Genomic DNA, 22455 nt, shown 5'->3' with positions numbered 1-22455 from the left:
TGATCTAGCAAAACTGGAAATCAAAAATGTAAGGGAAAAGTCAGAGAGAGACCGGTAAAACCTTGACCTAGGCACTTCCTCAAGAAGAGTAAGGAGCCCAGCCAGTGTGACTCAGTGGTAGAGCATTGACCTATGAACCAGGAAGTCATGGTTGGATTCCCGGTCAGGGCACATGCCCAGGGTTGTGGGCTCAATCCTCAGTGGGGGGCATGCTGGAGGCAGCCAATCAATGATTCTTTCTCATCATTGATGTTTCTATCTCTCTCTGGCCTTCTCCCTTCCTTTCTGAAATAAAAATATATTTTAAAAAAAGAAGAAGAGTGAGGAAAAAAGAGCATGAGAAAGAAAGAGACTAGATTTAGAAAATGCTGCTCAACTACATGGTGTTAAAAAGTTTGATACTCTGGACCCCTTACCCCACACCTTCCACAGGGGAACATACTACATAAAACAAGAATATGTTTTTTTTTAAAAAAAAAGGAAAGGAAAGGAACAGAAAAAAGTTTGATGAAACATCAAGCTTACTTGAGAGGTGTGATTGATAGCAAATTTAATTGCAATTTCTACTCGGCTGCTTTGGTGTACGGTGCCTCCTGTGTTAATAGGAATAGAGCGAAACTTGTTCTGCTGAGCAAGGGCCCCCTGTTCACAGCAACTGCCAAGGTGATGACCTCAGCTACAGCGACAGCTTTCTGATTTACAGAAAACAACCACCCGAGAGATTATTCCATACATAGTTGTTGGCTGGGCAAGGAGCCCTCAGCAGCCTCCTCCCACCTCATAGAAAGATCTTGGACATAATCTCAAAACACACACTTGCCAACGAATGCATTTCCAGCCCACGGGCAAACACTCTTCAGTAGGTTTGGGAGGTGGCTACGTAAATAAATATTTGCCTAATCTTGCTCATTATGATTCTGCATCTGCCACTTGAGTGGCTCCCTTAACAGCTCCCAAGTTCTTTAGACGCATTGAGCCTAAATTTCCTCACCTACCAATTGGGGGTGCTTGCACCTTCCTTACAATATTGCTGTCAGGATTCAAAGGGCTTAGAGCAAGAGGCATTAGGGCTCGGAAGGAAGTTGCCGTAATATTTTGGGAGATATCCCACAGGCTGGACCCTGGATGTTTCCCCAGGTTCCCTGGTGTGACAGGAAAGTCATACTTACTGTTCAAAGTGTTATGAAAGGAACATCTCAAAGCACTCGAGACCTTTGAAGGGAGTTTTCGGTTCTGAGCATCAAACTGGGACTCAGACGCAAAGCTGCTCTGCCTCACAGTCACCGGGGACTGAAATAAGATTGACTAAGAAGACTTTGCTACTGAACTGAAACGCTCCCTCCCACCCCACAGAGGGCCCTCTCTGCTCTGATTTCTCCAGGGTTGTCATCCTAGCATATGTCACCGTCTAAATAAGCCATCACTTTTTAAGGAAAGAAAGCAAAGGCTCCCTCCTAGACCCAGAGGAAGCCTCCCATGGCATATCTGCACAAAATCAAAACCGGAAAAGACAACAATGCATCTGGTTACTCACTCCAGGAGGAATTTGCGTGGGGAGAGTGGGCTGCTGTGACTGCCCCAAATCCCACTTTTTAAGAATATTAACCCAAGATCATTTACATTCCCCTTTGTCTCCTTTGGAGAGGCTGCTTGTTTAGCAAAAGACAAATATTTAGAATCATCTGAGATCTTTCAGTGATCTCTCGCTGCAGTGCGAAGAGGTGCCCCATGCATGGTTCTGCCTGGAGTACCAGGAAGAAATTTCCATTTCAATATGGCACGGGAAGCTATTAGTGCATCGCTGCTGTCACGTCTTCTTCACAGCTTCTTTAACGGATGATTTACCATTGGAAATTGAATTGTTTTCAAAAGTATCCTAAGTTCTAAAAGAAAGCCTTGACAACTATGTTTCTAGCACCACAATCATGAAAGTTCTGGTCTGTCCTCTGAGGAGTAGACAAAAAAAAAGCAGGAAAAAAAGTCCCTACCCAGTTTGGCTCAGAGAATAGAGCGTTGGCCTGCAGACTAAAGGGTCCTAGGTTCGATTCCGGTCAAGGGCACATGCCTGGGTTGTGGGTTCGATCCTCAGTAAGGGGGTACAGGAGGCAGCTGATCAATGATTCTCTCTCATCATTGATGTTTCTATCTCTCTCTCCCTCTCCTTTCCTCTCTGAAATTAATAAAAGTATATATATATATTTTTTTTTTATAAACATTCTTTTTTTTTTTAAATATATTTTATTGATATTTCACAGAGAGGAAGGGAGAGGGATAGAGAGCTAGAAACATCGATGAGAGAGAAACATCGATCAGCTGCCTCCTGCACACCTCCCACTGAGGATGTGCCTGCAACCAAGGTACATGCCCTTGACCGGAATCGAACCCGGGACCCTTCAGTCCGCAGGCCGACGCTCTATCCACTGAGCCAAACCGGTTTCGGCAAAAGTATATATTTTTTAAATAGCAGGGGAAAAAGTATGGCCAGATAGTGTTGGCCACAAGAAAGAATAGTGGGATAGGCAGCAACTCTTAGGTTAATTTCTGGTTCTCCACCACTCTGAAGCAGAGGGCTTCGGATAAAGCATTTCATCTGTGGACTTTTAGAATGGGTTGAATTAAAAATTGATTATGCTTCCTCTCCACTCAAATGTTCTAAGAATCAAATGTAGAACAAAACACCTGAACCACAAGTTAGGAGATCTGGATTCTAGTGCTGCTCTTTTAACCTGTTGTGTGACCTTGGACAAGTTACATGAAAAATTAAAGATAGCCAATCCACTTTTTCACTCACCATGGAGCACTCACCAAGTACAAGGAAGTCAGCATTATCATACCAGTTCTTCATAAGAACTTTATGAATATATGTCATTATTATGTTCATTTTGAAGAGAAGGAAAGTGAGTCTCAGAAAGGTTACTCAAGATCACCCAGTCAGCAAGTAGTTGGCTTAAATTTGAATCCATGATGCCCATAATGTGCCCTTGAGACTTCATGAAATACATCCTTGCCAGTGTGACCTCAGAAGATAGGAGATTACATCCATCCATCCATCCATCCATTTATCCATCCATCTATTCATCCAGCCATGCATACACAGTCTCTGAAAAGCTACTACAAAGCACTACAAAGCACGAACGTTTTCTACTTATATCTAAGAAGAACCCTCCATTCATTTAGAGCAGCAGCTCTTAAATGCAGTGCAAGGAACCCCAAGGATCCATGGACAGGAAGCAGACAGTCAATGAATCTAGGAAATTGAATGCAAATATTTTTGTGGGCATCTACGTGCCGCATTTCTAGAACAAAGGCCCATGGTTTTCATCATATTCCCAAAGATATCTCCGATTCTCCTCAAGAATGTAAGAACCACTGGTCCAGAGAAATGGAACTGGAAACACTACTTGAAATATCTCATTTGTTCCTTATAGCCACACTATGTGGTGTGCACTACTTGCTCCCATTTTATGGATGAGAAAGCTGAGACACACACACCAAAAGCAACCTTCCTAAATCCACACAATTTGTTTGATGGGTATCACTGCTGGCTCCCTCAGAGCGCTTCCATTCCAGGTGCTTAATCTAAGGCAGATAATGTACAGTACTCGCCTGGTGAATGTTAATAGACCAGGAATAGGAGCATGTCCAACACGCACCCAACTAGACTTGTACTCTGTGGCTGGGTTTTCTACCTCTTCTGCTTTGGGGAACCAGCCTTAGAAGAAAACTTACGCTAAGAGGAAGCTGGCATTAAAATAGGCACAGTGGCAGAGTGGTCAGATAAAATACCGGATGCCCAGTTCAGTTTGAATTTCAGATAAACAATGAATACCGTTTTAGCATAAGCATTCCCTAATAACGCATGGGACATAACTTTATACTGAAAAAGTATTAATTGTCTGTCAGAATTCAGATTTATCTGGGTATCCTGTATTTCATGGGCTACGTGTGGCACAATGGAGAGAACCAGTACCTGACAACTATACAGCATCTGAAGCCCGCACTACCTCTTGACTTTCGGTTATGTAAGGTCATTGATTCCTGCATGGCTTAAGCAGTCTAGAATTTCTGTCACTTGCACCCCAATGCATCCTACCTCATGCAGCAAATCAGTGGTTCCAACCCCAGTAGGAAGGAGGCAGAATGCAAGCTCACAGCACCATACTAAATCCCAGAGGGACAGAAACTCCATACCATATTAAAAGCGACAAAGCCAGTGCTTAGGACATTGAACTTGTGTGGGGTTTTTTTTTTTTTTTTTTTTTTAGCTATAAAAACACAGCTTGACAGACTTACTGGAATTCATCTGTATTATATAGTCACGGGATGTGAATTCATTTATACTGTAAAATTCCTTCATATATACTAACAAACTCTAAAGTCATGCCAGAGATGACTGGTCATAGCCACCCCAAATCACAAAAACAAAAGCACCTAGCAATTCCAGATGAAGGGTCCCAATTTTTAGACATTAATGCTAAATTTTCATGTAATTTTGTTTAGAAAGAAAAATCTGGCTCCATAGAAAAGTTTGACTTTAGGTAAAATCTAAAACATTGTAAAGTAATCAAATAAAATAGCAAGGAGGTTATGGGAGTGAGTAGAACCGATTGACTGAATGGCTAACCACAGGACTGAACTGCTGTTTAAGGGTAAATGGGCGCGCCTGTGCACATGTGCGTGCGTGTGTGTGTATATGTGTGTGTGTGTCTTGGCCATACTATTCACGCAGCATCAAAAATTACAAGGTAATGAACCCAAGACGTTTATATGCAATACCAGGTATATGATCAATGAACAAAAACAGGATGTTTAGTTAGCTGTGACAGTTATGAAAGACCAAACAAACCTGTTCTTATTTGCCTCCACAAGTTTCAAAGCCCTGCGTGGATATAGAGAATTCCCATAACATGGAACACACAGCATTAACATCACATCATCCGGGCTCCCCTCAAGCCCACAAAAGGCGATAACTCAGGGGTATGTCAGCATAGAACAATTGTGAAGTTAAGAAAAGTTCTAACAAAGATATCTTTGGAAAAAGCAATATACGTGTATGTATGTATGTAACTGTATTAAAAGAAATTTGATGTACAATTTTCCTGGACATAATCCTATGAAAACGTTAACTGTCCCCAAATTAATCTATAAATTTAACAAGCTCTGAATCAAAATACCAATAGGTATGTAGTTGGAGAGGGGGGCAGAGGAATCAGAGGAGCACATGGTAAAATGTTTGTTATCTTCCTGAAAAAAGAAGAACAAAGGGAAGAGATGAGCCCAAACAGATATTAAAGGTATTATAAAGTAAAACCAGAATAATATGGTAGGACCACAGGACTATATAGAAGCTCAAAGGAACAGAACAGAAAGTCCAGAAACAGATCCAGGTATTTCTACAAGAATTCATTCATTGATAAAAATGGGCATCTAAAAGCCACAGGGAAAAATTGAATTTGTCAGTAAACAATGTTGGCTACCATTTAGGAGAAAAGAACATAAATGGCTTGTGAATTTTGCTGGAAAGATGGCTTTTAAAAGTCCGAAGTGCTAGGTGTCCACCAATAGATGAATGGATAAAGAAGATGTGATGCATATGCACAATGGAATATCACTCAGGAATATGAAAAAGTTGAAATCTTACCATTTGCAACAACATTGATGGACATAGAGGGTATTATGCTAAGTGAAATAACTCAGAACGAGAAAGACAAATACCATATGATTTCACTTATATGTGCAATCTAAAACAAAACAAAATAAAACAAATGAAAAAACAAAACAAAAGAAAAACCCATAGAAACAGAACAAACTGATGATTGTCAGAGGGGAGGAGGTTGGGGAGATGGGTAAAAGGTAAAGGGGAATAAGAGGTACAAATTTCTAGTTATAAAATAAATAAGTCATGGGAAGGTAATACACAGCACAGGGAATCTATATAATAAAAACCCAGTGGTCGTAACACCATATCAATCAAAGAACGGTCACCAGGAGGTGCACTGATGGGTCCCGTGGTACCAGCGGGACTTGACGCTGGGTCCCGAGGTGCACCAGGTCTGGGTCTCGCGCGATTTCACACACTGGACCTCTAGTGTAGTCAATAATATCACAATCTCTAGCCAGTTTGGCTCAAGGGATAGAGTGTCAGCCCATGGACTGAAGGGTCCTGGGTTCGATTCTGGTCAAGGGCACATACCTCGGTTGCAGGCTCAATCCCCGGCCCTGGTTGGGGTGCTTGTGGGAAGCAACCAATCAATGTGTCTCCCTCACATCGATGTTTCTCTCTCTCTGCCTCTCTCCCTTCCTTCTACTCTCTCTAAAATTCAATGGGAAGTGGGAGAAACCAAGATGGCGGCATAGGTAAACACCTAAACTGCTGCCTCGCACAACAATTTCAAAACTACAACTAAAAGGCAGAACGGACACCATCCAGAACCACAGGAAAGCTGGCTGAGTGAAAATTCTACAACTAGAAGGAAAGAGAAAAGCTCACAGAGAATTGGAGGTACGGCAAAGGGGCTTTGTGCGTGCAGAGAGGAAGGGCGGCTGAGAGCCTGGCTGACTTTCTCTGGCGGAAGGGGGAAGGAAGCCTCCGACCGCACTGAACCCCAGTTCTGACTGCACTGAACCCCAGTTCCGGGCGAACCCCTGGGGACCCACGCTCTTACGGGGGGAGTCTGGACTCTCGGGCGGAGACTCGAGCTGGGAAAGGCAGAAGTCTGAAGGCGCACGCGGGCCAGTGCGCACAAAGGCTGCGGAGGTTGCCACAGGCTTTCCCTAGTAGAAGGGAGTCAGAGGATCCTGACTGCACTGAGCCCCAGTTCTGACTGCAGTGAACCCCAGTTCCAGGCGAGCCCCTGGGGACCCACGCTCTTGTGGGGGGAGTCTGGACTCTCGGGCGGAGACTCGGGAGCCAGGGAAGGTGGAGGACTGAAAGCACACAGGCGCGCAAGGGCAAGGCTGACAGGAAGCCAAGACTGAGACTCCACCCCATCCAAGCTGAGCACAGAGGCTATTGCAATTTGGCAAGTCTAATCCTATAAGGCTGTCTCCAGCACCGAACTTCTCCCAGCATAGACACAGCTGATCCTTACAGACAACTGGCCCGGAGGTCAATTCTTCCCAGTGATACCAACAACAATAAAGACTTAATTACAACAAGGCTGTACACACAGTCCACAAAGGGGTGCACCAAGAGTGTCCACCTCAGGTTAACTGGGGAAGCAGACCCACTGGGCCATATTGGAAACCTAGCACAAATATCTACCTTACCAACTCAGGGAATCAGTGAAAATGCGGGGTCAAAGAATCAGATCACAAACGAAAGAAATGGAGGAAAACAAACGACTGGATATAGAATTCAAAACCACGGTTATAAGACTTTTTAAGAATATCCTAGAAAAGGCCGATAAATATAACGAGACCCTCGAAGATATGAAAAAGGACCAACTAGAAATTAAACATACACTGACTGAAATAAAAAATATTATACAGAGACCCAGAAACAGAATAGTGGAACACAAGAATCAAGTCAAAGAATTGAAATACAAAGAAGCAAAAAACACTCAACCGAAAAAGCAAAAAGCAAAAAAAAAAATCCAAAAAGTTGAAGATAATGTAAGAAGACTCTGGGACAACTTCAAGCGCACCAACATCAGAATTATGGGGGTGCCAGAAGTAGAGAGAGAGCAAGATACTGAAAACCTATTTGAAGAAATAATGACTGAAAACTTCCCCCACCTGGTGAAAGAAATAGACTTACAAGTCCAGGAAGCCCACAGAACCCCAAACAAAAGGAATCCAAAGAGGACTACACCAAGACACATCATAATTAAAATGCCAAGAGCAAAAGACAAAGAGAGAATATTAAAAGCAGCAAGAGAAAAACAGTTAACTACCTACAAGGGAGCACCCATACGACTTCTCAACAGAAACTATGCAGGCCAGACGGGAGTGGCAAGAAATTTTCAATGTGATGAATAGCAAGAACCTACAACCAAGATTACTCTACCCAGCAAAGCTATCATTCAGAATTGAAGGGCAGATAAAGAGCTTCACAGATAAGAAAAAGCTGAAGGAGTTCATCACCACCAAACCAGTATTATATGAAATGCTGAAAGGTATTCTTAAAGAAGAGGAAGAAGAAAAAAGTAAAGAGAAAAATTATGAACAACAAATACATATCTATCAACAAGCGAACCTAAAAATCAAGTGAATTAAAAACCTGAGGAACAGAATAATCTGGTGAATATAATAGAATCAGGGGCATAGAAAGGGAGTGGACTGATAATTCTCAGGGGGAAAGGGGTATGGGGGGTTCATGAAGAGAATGGACAAAAATCATACACCTATGGATGAGGACAGTGGGGGGGAGGTAAGGGCAGAAGGTGGGGTGGGAAATGGGTGGAGGGGAGCTATGGGGGGGAAAAGGAGAAATAATTGTAATAATCTGAATAAAGATTTATTTTTAAAAAAATAAAATAAAATAAAATTCAATGGGAAAATATCCTTGGGTGGGGATTAACAACAATAATATCATAATAACTTTGTATGGTGACAGATGGGTCCTAGACTTATTGTGGTGATCGCATTGTAAGGTATACAATGTTGAATCACTATGTTGTATACTTGAAGCTAATATAATATTGTATGCTAACTATACTAAAGTATAAATAACATAAAATACAAAATTGAAACAAAAGTCTGAAGTGGCAGAAAATAAACAGTAAAACATTACCACCCATGGAACAGTAAGCTAATGTGCTATAGCCATGAACCTTCAACTTACGGTTTCCCAACAAGAAAGGGAATGCGGTCAATTCCTTGGAAGAAGGAATGGGGTGCACTCTGCCACCCTGTTGGACTTCACACGGTTCCCTTCACCCTTCACCCCACCTCAGTCCCTCTCTGCAGTAGAATTGCCCTACTACCCACTCCCCTCCGTAGGACAAAAGGATCCTGGGAAGTAAAAGATTTCTCTGCACATCATGGGATTCCCTCATCTCCATAACCGTTGAAGGCACCAATGCATACAATCTGAGAGTTATCCAAGATCAGGAGTAAGTCTCACCTGTTTCCTCTTTTCAGGGGGAAGTGACGGATCTCCATCCTACAAAGAAACAAATGCTACATTGTAGTTTTTTTTAATGTGCTTAGATTCAAGGAACTGAACCCAACTATGAAATAGATTCAGACCCTCCCAAGTCCCACCCCCTGCAACCAGTAATATGCTGAACCAAGTTCAGATATGCTTTCAAAAAATTAACTACAAATTCAACCAGACTTATTTTGGAAAAACCTCTGAGGGATCAGTTCCATTTAAGACCAAACCTATATATTGTCCAAAACTGTGCAAACCAAACCCACCCGCCCCCCACAAAACTGCATTTATCAAAATTATTTTTGAGCAGCGCCAATCTTATGTAACATTTCATTTGATTTGAGTTGAGTTCCTCTTTACATCGTTAGATCCAAAGGAACAGCAACAGATACACATATACACACTTGAGTTTTCTCTATGAACAGAATAATATGGGGAGGGGGTAGAAAAGATATGCTCAAAATAAAAGAAAATTAACTGAGAACTTCCAGTCCTATCAGACTTTTTGTCTTAAAAGAATTCAATTTCTTTCCCTTGTAGGTCATCCGGGACTACAAATATCTCAGGTGAATGAGTAAATGCTCAATAATGAGTACATTTTTATCTGATGCTGTCCACATATAGGTCAACAGTACTTTAACCCGAGGAATCTTTCTACTCTATTTCTGTGCCAGAACAGTTCAATGAGCCCAGCACAAATGGTTAAATATTAGCAATAGTGTCAACACTTTAAAAAGAGGCTGCATACATGAGTAAAAAAGAAGCAGGAATGCTCTTGATAGCCACCATTTCCATATAATTTATACCCTTAAAAATCTTGCCATATAAAGCCCTAAAGAAAACCTAAATGCTCACGATAAGAGAAAGGTTTAAAAAATGAAAATATTACTATGCAACTATGTTTAAACATGAGCTATATTTGTATGTATGGCCTAGAGAGATGTCCAAAATAAGGTGTGAGTGAAAAGAGCAAGTTTTAGAACAACATTTATACCATGCTGTCCAACAGAACTCTGCAGAGATGGAAACACCCTACGTGGAACTGTCCACATGGAAGTGCCCCATAGCAATGCAATGCAATGCAGTCGCCACCGGCCACCTGTGCCAATTGAGTCCATGAAATGTGATGAGACTGAGGAACTGAGTTTTCAATTCTAATTAATTTAAAATGGAATTTAAATAACCACATGTGGTTTCTTTATTAGACAGGGCAGATTTATAATACAAATCCTCTTAAAAATACTCCATAGGAACAAATGAATAAGTAAACTGGCACACGAACACCTATGTGTACATGTGTGCTTCATAGGTGCCCAAGTAAGTTGTCTGGAGGGACTGGGTTGTGGAACTGTTTGAATTCAATCCTTTTTTGAGGAAACGGCATGTTAAAATGCCCCCTTTCTATCTTAACCAGGGAACAGGAATGCCACGGTGACGTCATACGTACTATCAGCTCTCGGTATTTCTTCTTCAGGGCCTGGTGGCGTTCTCGGAGCTGGTTGGCCATGAGTTTGTACTGGTCCCTTTCCTGCTGGCATGTGTCCAGCTCCTTGGAGAGGATCAGCAGGGCCTCCTTTTTGCTCTCCAGCTTCCTTTTGCACACGAGGTACTGCAAAAGAAGTCCAAGCGACCGGTCAGGACCTCAGCAGGACTCCATTTACCACGCCCTGCAGGCTTGTTTTGTTTGGTTCTGTTGCTTGTTTTGTTTTTAGAGAACATATACCCAGACATTTGTCAGTAACTGACATATGCACCTAAAGGCTGGGACAGTACCTAACCTATCCCTCAGGACAGAACCCAAGCTTTGGATGCTCATGAACTTGGGCAAACTGGGTCAGAAAAAATCATTTCATTACAAACAAGCAAAACAGTAGAATACTTTTTTAAAAACTACATAGCTAAACAGATAGATAGCTGGACCCCAATAATTTCGTTTAAAGGGATTTCTATATCCAGATAAGATTATGTAAAATTTTGCTAAAATTTTACAAAATGATATACAAAGAAAAACACTTAATAAGACATTTGTATATTACTAACGATTGTCTCTTGGCAGCAAAATTATTTGCATGTTTTAAAATTTTTATTCTTTTAAAAAATATATATATTTTTCTTGATTTCAGAGAGAAAGGGAGAGGGAAAGATAGACACATCAATTATGAGAGAGAATCATTGATGGGCTGCCTTCTGCACACCCCCTACTGGGGACTGAGCCTGCAACCCTTGTATGTGCCCTGACCAGGATTGAACCATGATCTCCTGGTTCATAGGTGGACGCTCAACCAGTGAGCCATGCCGGTTGGGCTAAAATTTTTATTCTTTAAGCTTTTCTATGCTTTCTAAATTTTCTAGACTAAACTCGTATGGTGTCTATAATTTAAAAAACACAAAAATATTATTTAAAATAATTTAATTGAACCATAAAATCATTGCAATAGATTGCAACAGCAGACATTTTCTCACCTGAGAATTTTGGTTCACATATTTGACCAAGATACGCACAACTTCTGGGATTCCAGCCCCCTCCCACCAGAGACCAATTTTACGAACTAAGTACTTTAGCCACATTTGGAATTATCCCCCAATAGTGGAGTGTACCTTGTGGAAACTCTTCGTCTACCTTCTCCCCACTCCCCGCACTGTGAACCACCCCCACGTGACAACCAGCCAGCACATGGGCCAGCATGAGCCCTGACCAGGAAGGACTTCTTTACTTTCATTGCCTATACCGCACCATCTGGTGTTATTCACACACGTGAAATGTGGCACTAAATACCTTTTGAATTTGCCCCGTAAAAGACCAAATTCAGAGCATTCATGAAAACAATTTATAGTTTCATTATACACTCTGACATGAGCACTTTGTCATTGCGGACGCTCACACAAAGCAGAGAGAATCAGCACTCCCGAAACATTTGAGTCAATGCTCTTTTATGGACAAAAAGCATTACTCATATAGAGAGCTTGCTCAGAACTGACTTTGTTAAGTTCAATTTCAAATAAATGAAAGGGGAAAAAGAGAGTTTTGTGCATTAGCACAATTTTTTTCCCTTAAAAAAAAAAAAAAGTAATTGCTTGGCTTCCAAAACAAAGGGGAGAGAAAAGCCATTCTGAGACGGATTTGAGTTCTAAGAGAGGACACTTCCACCTTGGAGGAATCTTATTCCTGGCAGTAATGAGGTTGGAATCCTGCCTCAAAATGTCCTGGATTTTAAGACTTTGACATCCTCTTCATGGAGGCAAAATGGTTCTGTTGCCACAGTGATTTCTCAAGAGTAAAATCCCCAACGAGTAAATATCAAAGGCGGGTGGCTCAGAAACCTAAGCTGCAATGTCCTAAGGGAGGTATTGAGATTTCACAGGAAAAAAATACCGTTTACACACAATTGAACAGACCTGCCCTTGTGCCTTTGGTTCTTTGCCCATAATCAGCAGCAGTGGTTGTCAGTGCTATTAGTATTGGTGGCATTAAGACAGCCACCTTTGTCCCTTGGATTTATCAGATCCAAATCTGAGGCCCTGAAGATACCCAGTGTTTTCTGACTTCGGGGAAGAAAACCCCAGTGGCGTGGAGACATGGTAAGGAGCGGTAGGCAAGATGAGTTGTAACATCTGGTCTACAAAGAGGAACAGGTCCTCGCCACCACTGTTGGCCAAGTGGAAATTCAAGTTCCCTGACTTGAAGTGCAATCAGTTAGGGTCCAAGAGACAAACTGTTTCTCTCTCAGGGCCTGGTTGAAATGGGGCCTCGAAAGCTGTGATGCCCACCCTTCCCTTGGGTGTACGGTACCTGGCAGAAAACAGGCAGAGGCCTCTGCTCAGACCCAGTGGCCAGGATCTGAGAAGCAGTACCATTGCAGTTCAGTTCCCCTCGGGGCACAGAACACAGGACAATTACGACTCCACTAAAGGGTAAAAAAGCAAATGCATTCTGTGTAGATGATGAAGTCACACCAATGAAAGAGTGGTTTTTACAAAGCCAGGGCTGGATTGCTCTTTCCTCTGCTTACTATGGTCTACAGTGAAGTTCAAAAACTGTAGTCCACGTCAATCATTTTTACCAGTAGAAGCTTAGGATGAAACCTCATTTCTAAAGCAGCTCAGAGTGGTGCTACTCTGGCGAAGGTGGGACGCTTCCCCTGATGAGGCCTCATCAACAAGGATCCCTGGAAAAGACTGCCCTGCACCATCTCGGGATGCTCGTGAACATGCAGCTTCCCGGGCCCAGCCCAGCCCAGACCCATTGAATCTGAGTCAGGTGACTGGCTCAGGAAGCCATGCTGTTAGCACAGGTGATTCTCACTCCCATCTACACTTTGAAAACCCAGGCTCAGGAGGTTCCAGCTTTATGGTGTCTCAAAAGTTAGAACCAGCTACAATAGCCTGGAAGGACCGAAAGGCCAGCTTCAGTCCACCAGTTCAGGACCAAGGAATGGTCTCAGCATTGTTCTGGGGTGTCTATGCCACCTTCCATAGCACAGAGGGGTTCTAAACAAGTACAAGCATTTCCCTAATAACCAGTGATGTTGATGTACCCCTATGTTCATTGCAGCATTATTTGTAATAGCCAAGACATGGAAACAACCCAAGTGTCATCAAGGGATGAAAGGATAAAGAAGGTGTGGTCCACGTACACAGTGGAATGCTACTCAGGCATAAAAAAGACGACACGTTGCCATTTGTGACAACATGGATAGATCTTGAGGGTATTATGCTAAGTGAAATAAATGAGATGAAAAAGGACAAAGTCATATGATTTCACTCTGAGACTATAAAATACAAAAGTAACAATGAACTGACAAAACAAATAAAAACAAATCAAAGATATTGACAACAGAATGGTGGTTATCAGATGGACAGGTGTGTGAGGGAGGGAGAAATGGGCAAGGGGTCAAATATATGATAACAGATGGAAACTAGACTTTAGGTGGTGAACCCACAAGTGTATACAGATCTCGAATTATAATGTTGTATACCTGAAATTTATATGATGTTATTAACCAATGTTATCTCAATAAATTTAATTTTTTAAATGCCCAAGTATAAGCACAGACTATATTTCACTGCATCTGGCCAATAACCCTACGTATGCAGAGTCTCAATGAAATAACAACGGGAGGAATGTGTTGGTGGGATATTGGGGACAGGGATGGGACTTCTCAGTCTCATTCTAAAATGATGACAGTTTAGTCCCTGTAATGACAGCTGTTAAAATGTCCCATTTTCTATCTCTCTAATTGGACACAAACAACCAAAAAATCTGGAAGGAAAGAAAAAGGCCCTAAAGATCCTCTTGTTAGAGCTCTAACCAATCAGCAAACTTGTGGATTTACTCCTCGGCCTTAGACGGGACCAATCATAACACAGAAAGCGAGACCAGCCAGTGCTTGGGATGTTTTGGCTCCTAGGAGAGGATGAATACGGTAAGCGTAGATGATGGAGAAGGTGGGTGGAGAGCAGTAACCACCAGGCAGAGCCCAGAGGCTTCCATCCAGATGTAGGTCTAAAGATGAGCTAATCCTGAACCACTGGGGCCCCAGGAAAGCCACCGAACACAGGTACAAAACTAATACACACTGCCTGGGCCTCAGTTTCCACATTTGGAATATGAAGGGGTATACCCAGGGTGACTTCCACTTTGAGAAACCCACACTTTCAACACCACATCCAATATGGTTGGGGGTGAACAGTGTCAGGGAAAACACTGGGGGGTGAGGGGCTCCAGTCCAGGAGGTATGACTCACTCCAAGCACCCAGAGACCGCCTGGTCTAGGACAGAGCTCACTCAGTGAGTTCGAAAGATCATCCACGACAGTGGCAATGCCAGAATCTCAACATAGCAGGGCCTTCAGCAACCTTGTTGGAAGGGGTGCTAGACCTGTGTTTTCAAGAGCAGTACATGATAGAGTGAGAAAAGACTAAACATCTATGTGGTCAACATGAGTGCCTCTCTCCAATATTTCCATTTCTCCTCTACTTCCAGACAGGTGGAGGGCCTGTCCTTCTCCATAGGTTTGAAGTAAGGCAAAGCTGTGTGATTTGCTTTATTCAAGAAAATGAGGCTGGAAGGAACATGAGAAATTTCTAGGGTGGAAGCACTTAAGGGTCAAGGTAAGAATCCCCAAGCTTTCTCCTCTCCTGTTGCAACAGCTGTGGAAGTATGTGTTGTTATGGAGGTGCCATAAGAACAAATCCGCCTGGAGCCTGGAGCCAACACACAGGCAACTGCCCTGGAGAGTCATTTGGGCCCCAGAGAAATCTGTGTGACCAGGAAATAAACGTTTGTAGTGTTAAGTTTCAGAGATCGGGGGTGTTCGTTACTGGAGCATAACTTAGCCCACCCTGACTGGTACAGTCCATATCAAATAGTGGGAGGGTGGGAGATTGGTGGAGGTTATATTTGCTCTTGCTCTGTGCTTCTGCTGAGTCACCACAATGGTGCTCAGGATGAACATTTTTACTATTACTATCATTATTAAAAAAACAAAAACAAAAAAACCCAAAGTTTTGTGACAAATGCTTTTTATGTATGATCGATCACCTTTCATCCTCACAACATAATGAGACCACCATGTTATTATTATTTTTGTTTTCTAAATGAGAATGTGGATCTTAATTTATAGAGTTTAAGTAATGCACCCAGGGATTGGCAGACCCAGAATGCAAACCCAGGTTTTGAACTGTAGAGCCAAGCCTGTGAAACCCCAATTCCAACACCAATCAGAAAGGATATATGCACCCCTATGTTCATAGCGGCACAATTCACCATAGCTAAGATTTGGAAACAGCCTAAGTGGCCATCAGCAGATGAGTGGATTAAAAAACTGTGGCACATCTACACAATGGAATACTACGCTGCTATAAAAAAAGAAGGAATTCTTACCATTTGCAACAGCATGGATGGAACTGGAGAGCATTATGCTAAGCGAAATAAGCCAGTCAGAGAAAGATAAGTATCACATGATCTTACTCATTTATGGAATATAATGAACAACATAAACTGATGAACAAAAACAGATCCAGAGACAGAGAAGCATCGATCAGACCTCTCCCTCTTACCCCCACCCTCAGAGGGAAGGTAGGGGAGGGTGGGGGTAAGGGGGAGAGATCAACCAAAGGACTTATATGCATGCATATAAGCCTAACCAATGGATAAAGACACCAGGGGGGTGAGGGCATGAGTGGGGAGGGGGCAATGGGGCAATATGTACACATATGTAACACCTTAATCAATAAAGAAAAAATTGGGGGGGGGGAAGAAACCCCAATTCCTGACAAACTAAGCATTCTATGCCCGCCCCGCGCCCCCCCCCCCGCCCCCAAGAAACTCAGAATATTCCTGGAGTTGGTCGTCCTAGCACAAAGAAGCTAAGGAAGGGCACTTTTGAATGTGGCTATTTTTTAGACCTAGAACAAATGTGTAAAACCGTTATAGTTTCATCCACCCCCCTCTCTCTAAAACTAGTGGTCCTGCCTCTCCTTTCCTCAGATTCAAGGCCTGAAAGAAGAAGGGGGAAAAACCCACAAAAGAACCCGCAAGCATCTGCACCCTCTGCTCCTTGTGAGGCAGCCAAGCAGAAGCAATGGGTTTCCATCTACGTGTAAGAAATGGGGTAAGACCACAGGGTCTCACAGAGGAACCATAGAGCTTTCCTCAAAAGCAGCTTGTAGTGATGGGGGCTTTTCTGTAAGCGATAGTGGGTCTCCATTATTCATTCAACAAATATTTGCTGGGTGTCTGCTATGTGTTAGGCACTGAGCCAAGCATTGGTCTCCTAAAGGGATAAAGGTTCCTGTTGATTTTGAAAAGGGAAAAACATGGAACTCAGAGAACATTTTACTTCCACAATCCCTTATGGGTTGTTTTTTTTTTTTTTTAGAAACCCCCAAATTTCTAAAAAATTGCAACCATGTTCATACCCTGTTAATGACTTCAGCTGGTGTGAGGGTGTTTATGGTCCTTATGCCACTGAGTATGAATATGCATACATTTACTGAAGGCAAATCAATGTGTTTGAGTACAGGCCGCTGCCCATGCCTCTACTGGGGTTGATACAAGATACACAGTACGCTATCGCATTTCCTTTCCGCCACCCAACATTCCTGATCGGAAACATTTGGGGCCCAAGCATTCTGGACAGGGAACCCACTTTTATTTGAAAGTCACCCTTGCAAATCCTACACAGTTTCAATGACATATGTGTGACTAAAATAAAATCTTTCTCAAACAGTAATTGCCCAAAACCTAAGCATGTATTAGATGTCTACTTCCTCACGTGGTCCAGGAAAAACTGAAAGTACATCCCGTGCAGTAAATGTTAGGCTGCCATCATGCTGAACTGCTATCCCACAGCCTCCTAATTTCTTTATCCTTTAGCTGAGCATGAATGCTGGAGCTGGGCAAACCTCACAGATAACCCGAGTGACTCGCAAAGAACAAGGCTCCTGGCTGCCAAGAGTCCATGACAGTGTTTTCCAAATTGTGGGTCATGATACATTAATCTGGATGGTAAAATGAATTCAGTTGCAATCCTCATTTTCTTCTTTTTTTTAACATTAACATTTTTTAAAAAATATTTAGAAAGAGGAAGGAAGGGAAAGGGAGAGAGAAACATCAGCCCTGGCTAGTTTGGCTAAGTGGGTAGAGCATCAGCCCGTGGTCTGAAAGGTCCTAGGGTTTGATTCCGGTCAAGGGCATGTACCTCAGTTGCAGGTTCGGGCCCTGGTCAGGATGCATGCAGGAGGCAACCAATTGATGTGTCTCTCTCACATCAATGTTTCCCTTTGTCACTCCCTCTCTCTTCCACTCTTTCAAAAAATCAATGGGAAAATATCCTCGGGTGAGGATTAACAGAGAGAGAAAGAGAAAGAGAGAGAGAGAGAGAATGAGAGAGAGAGAGAGAGAGAGAGAGAGAGAGAGAGAGAGAGAGAGAGAGGAACATCAATTTGTTGTTCCACTTATTCATGCATTCATTGGTTGATACTTGTATTTGCCCTGACCGAGGATTGAACCTACAACCTTGGTGTATCAGGACGACACTCTAACCAACTGAGCTAATCCCAGGGCCACTCTCATTTTCTTAAAAAAAAATAAAGAAGATACACAATAGCCCAGAAAATATCAGCATGAATCCCATACAGTAAAGGTAAGTATTGTCTCATGGAACTTTTTTTGAATATGCGTATGAGAATAAACACACCTATATGCCTATTTTCATGCATTTATTGCCGACTGCCATTGAAAAAGTTTGAAAACTACAATTCTATAATAAGCCACTCTGCACATGTATTCATTCAGTCAACAACTATTTAGTGAAAGGCACCAAGAGAGGCAAAAGTGAGGCTGGGGGATGGGGGTGGGGCAGGGAGGAAAAGCTACAGGGAGGAAAGGATGCTTGGGAATGACTTTTGAGTGATGGGTAGGTATAAAAGGCACAAAATAAAGGCCACTATGTAATGGAAATAATTAGCTGGTTCTTTGGGACTGAGGCACCACTCTGATTAATTAATACCTGCTCTGCCCATCTCCCTGAAGTGACTGTGAGCTTGAAATGAAAGGTGATATGCTAAAATTTGGCTTTGTAAACTTTTCCAAAATTACAAGTATTATTTTTCTAGCATTTAAAGCTTATAAAACACTGTCGCTGACACTCTCTCACTTGACAGTCAACACTATATGACAAGCGGGACAAAAACGTTTTCCCATTTTACAGACAAAATAGTGGAGCTTGTCTTCCTCAGAGGCGCATAACTAACAACTGTCAGCTCAAACTAGGGCTCCTAACCACCAACCTCAGGCTCTCCTCACTATTCCATATTGATACCAAACACATTATTAGCAGTTCCACATACTACCTCTCTTGAGTCCAATCATATTTTTAACAAGACACTCTTAGAGATAATTGTGTAACTACTGAAAGCAATGCATTTTATTTCATAGCATTCCCAGGCCCTGTTTGGAAAACTGGCAGCCCCTTGGGGCTTTTACAGCCCTATTCCACCGGCAGGGGCTGAGGTGCAAGCGGTCCCCCGTGGATCCACTCATCGATCAGCCACCTCCACATCCCTGAGAGTCTGGCTAGCTGAGTGTTAGATGACAGGCTCATCACACTGGGGTCTTTGCCAGCTGATTCCCAGGTTTGAGACACTATTTTTCACAGGTAACCTGCATGCAGAAGTTGTGACTCAGGCCCTAGGTCTCATCCCTTGGCTAACTCTAATCCTAGCTCCACCTCACTTCCATCAAGGGAATCTTGTTCAGTCCAATGGCCCTCACGGTCATCTCTTGGCTGATTCCTCCCAGATCGATTCCATCAGCCCAGCCCTCTCACCTGCTTGTTTTACTCTGACATCCAACTGTGTGCTTCCATCTGAACAGCTGAGAGGCATCTTACACTCAACCCTTGCTCTCCCCTCGAACCTGCTCCTCCCCAAATCTTCCCTCTTGGGAAATGGTGCAAACCATGTTTGGTTTTCTGTAAAAACCTTGGAGTCATTCTTGTCTCTTCTCTTTCTCTCCCAGCCCTCATCTAATTTGTCAGCAAAGCCTGTGGGCATTACCTTCACAAGATATATTGGATTAGAATACTTCTCACCCACCTCCAGCACGACCACCCTCATTCAAGCCACCATCGTCTCTTGATTGGGCCTCCTGCTTCTGTCTCCTACCTCTACCCACCTACGGTCTATTTTCCATGTAGTAACAAGAAAGATGCTTTTAAAATGAAAACAGATGGCAACCTGTGGTAGCTCAAAATGCCCCGTGGCCACCCATCACATTTAAAACAAAATCCAGTCCTTCCACTTGCCCTTGCTCACCACTCTCCACCCTCAATGACCTCCTTGCCAGTCTTTGACCCATCAAGCCCACTCAGGGCCTTTGCACTGCTGTTCTGAACCTCTGCTTGGGTTGTGTGACTTGTTCCCTGCCTTTGTTCAAATCTCTGTTGTAATGTCTTCTTCTCAGGAAGCTCGTCCCTCAGACTCTCAATCCCCTTAGGTTTTCCTTCATAGCACTTACCACTTCACCTTGAGTGATAGAATTAATTATTGGTTTATTTTCAGTATCTCCCTCCCTATGGCAGCAAGGACTTTGCTTTTTCCTTCCACATCCCCAGCACTGAGAACAATGCATGATACATAGCTGGTGATCTATTTAAAATGAACGAGAAATCTTCATACATCATCTTATTATAGCCTCAACATACCCAAGACACATGGTATTGTCCCCATTTTACAGACTCTCAAACTCACTGCTATTGAAGACTGTAGGAGTCATCTAAGCCAGGACCCTTATTCTACAGATGAGAACATCGGGACTCTGAATGGTAGACTGACTTATCCAAGGCTGGCTGGTAGAATCCAGAGCTAAAACCTAACCTGAGGATTCTTCTCATTCCAAGTTCAGTATTCTTTCCATCCTCCCTAAGTAAGGTGCAAATTCCTGCTAGAGAGACATTCATGCCTCGAGACTTACAATGGTGCCTGGCACATTTTTATACTAATAATAATTTTTAATGTAATAAAATAGATAATAAGTAGCCTGGTCATCATTTACTAATAGTATGCTAATACCATAAGGAGATACAAAGCTCCCAGAACAGAGAAAGACAGTTGGGAGTAATGGTTGAGAATATGGCAGAGGCACTGAAATGCCTGAGTTCAACCTTGGCTTTGCCACTCACTAGCTATGTGATCAATTACTTAGCTTCTCTGAGACTCAGTTTCCTCACTTGTTAAGTGGTATAATTAGAGCACCTTCGCAGGGCTGATTGAGAATGAAAAGAAGTCATTCATACATGTAAAACATTGAAAATAGTAAGTGCTGTGTGCATATTGTTATTACCACCCTTTTTACCACTAGGAGAGTGATCGCAGCTTGGCAAAGAAGTTATTCAAAGAGCTGGACAAAGATGTGCACATTTGAAAGGAATCCCGAAAAACAAGTAGAGGGATTCTTTCTGTTTGGAGATGAGGGAAGTTGTCACAGGTGGTGGTGAAAAGAAAACAATACTCCTGGCAGGGAACAGCCACAGCAAAGCACAAAGGTGAGACCCCAGAAGACACACTGTCGGAACAGTGAGCACTGTGCTGGGCTGGCCTCGGTGGAGGGTGTGAATAAAAGCTGCGTGTGATAGAGCTGGGAAGAGATAGACGGTGGCCAGGTCAGAAAGGGCCTGGAAGGAGTTCAGGCTTTATTCTTCCAGCAAGTAGGAGTCTCAAGGGTCTTAGACTTGGGGAGTGACATTAAGAGTCTTTTTAGGAAGACAATTTCGTCCTGACAGCATTGTGAAGGGGAGACTGTTTCATGATGTGACCGCTGCCTGTCCCCACGTTGGACCTGGGCCAGAATGGAGGTTGTTTTCTGCAAACCCCTCTTAGAGATCGTCTGATCGTAACTGATGCTTATTCTGACATAAATCAGCACCACTCCCCTATCTTCTGCCACGTGCTGGTTTCTGAAACTGGTTGTTGTCCTGACCTGATCAAGCATATGAAGTAACTTCCCACACCCAAGACCATCCCCCCACCCCCACCCCTTTTACCCATATCATTCTTGGTGACTGCCAAGCGTGCATAGTGATCCACTTTTATCTTGCAGTCGCCCCAAGACATGCTTGGTATGTGAGTTTCCCTTAATGAAGTCCATTGATTACTAGACTGGAGTGGCCAGCCTCTTTCTTCGGTATTTCCCACCCTCCGCTTACGGGAGTAGATTTTCAGTCTCAGGGCTCCTGCCTAGATCTATGTGTACTGACAGTCATGTGGTGTAAACCTGGACTATATACAGCTTGGGTAGAATTTGTTGCCAAGCTCACATGGAGAGGGGAAGGTGGTTGGGGTTCAGCCCCTCGACCCCCCGCCCCGCCTTTGCAGACATACCTCTGGGTCCTGCAGTTGGAACTGATCTGCCAGGCCTATGATCTGCCAGGCCTATTGGCTGTGCTGTTTCTAAGGTGAGGTCTGTTATCTCCTTGTCTAACACGATATTGTTGGGCAGGTTGTTACCAGATGCATGCATGGGCTTAGCCTCAGCCAAGGCAGCTGGTATCAGAATCACATTAGTGGGTAAGTGCGTCACGTGGCCACCCAACCACACCCCAAAGGGCTGAGCTGAGCAGGGCAAATCACAGAAAAGAGTCTCACTTTCTGGTCATTCAGGTGGGGCCATGAGATGCACACTGGTTCTCCTTATGCCTTTGTTTTCACTCTTTAGGCAAGGTGCAAAGATGCTTGTCAAATTCATATGCCGTAGGGGCCAGAGATATTTGCTCACCTCTCTAACCCCAGACAAGGAGGGTTGTGGTTTGTTTTTCGGACAGAGGAAGGAGAAAACAGGTCAGTATTTTTTGAATGTC

General features: G+C 43.1%; 1 protein-coding gene across 2 annotated transcripts in view; it reads right to left on the bottom strand.

Moving 5' to 3' along the window:
• CCDC149 (coiled-coil domain containing 149) overlaps positions 1–22455 on the bottom strand; it is a 107435-nt gene that overhangs the window by 56495 nt on the left and 28485 nt on the right. For both annotated transcript variants that reach the window (XM_080644700.1, XM_080644699.1), the window contains exons 2-3: positions 10545–10706; positions 9068–9106 (exon numbers count right to left, since the gene is read on the bottom strand). In XM_080644700.1, coding sequence (XP_080500826.1) covers positions 9068–9106; positions 10545–10706 — 201 coding nt within the window. The remainder of the gene's footprint in view (positions 1–9067; positions 9107–10544; positions 10707–22455) is intronic.

This window comes from Plecotus auritus, assembly GCF_963455305.1.
Source record: "Plecotus auritus genome assembly, chromosome: 1".
NCBI lineage: Eukaryota > Metazoa > Chordata > Mammalia > Chiroptera > Vespertilionidae > Plecotus > Plecotus auritus.
The sequence above is the reverse complement of the archived record's forward strand: the minus strand, read 5'-3'. Positions and strand labels throughout refer to the sequence as shown.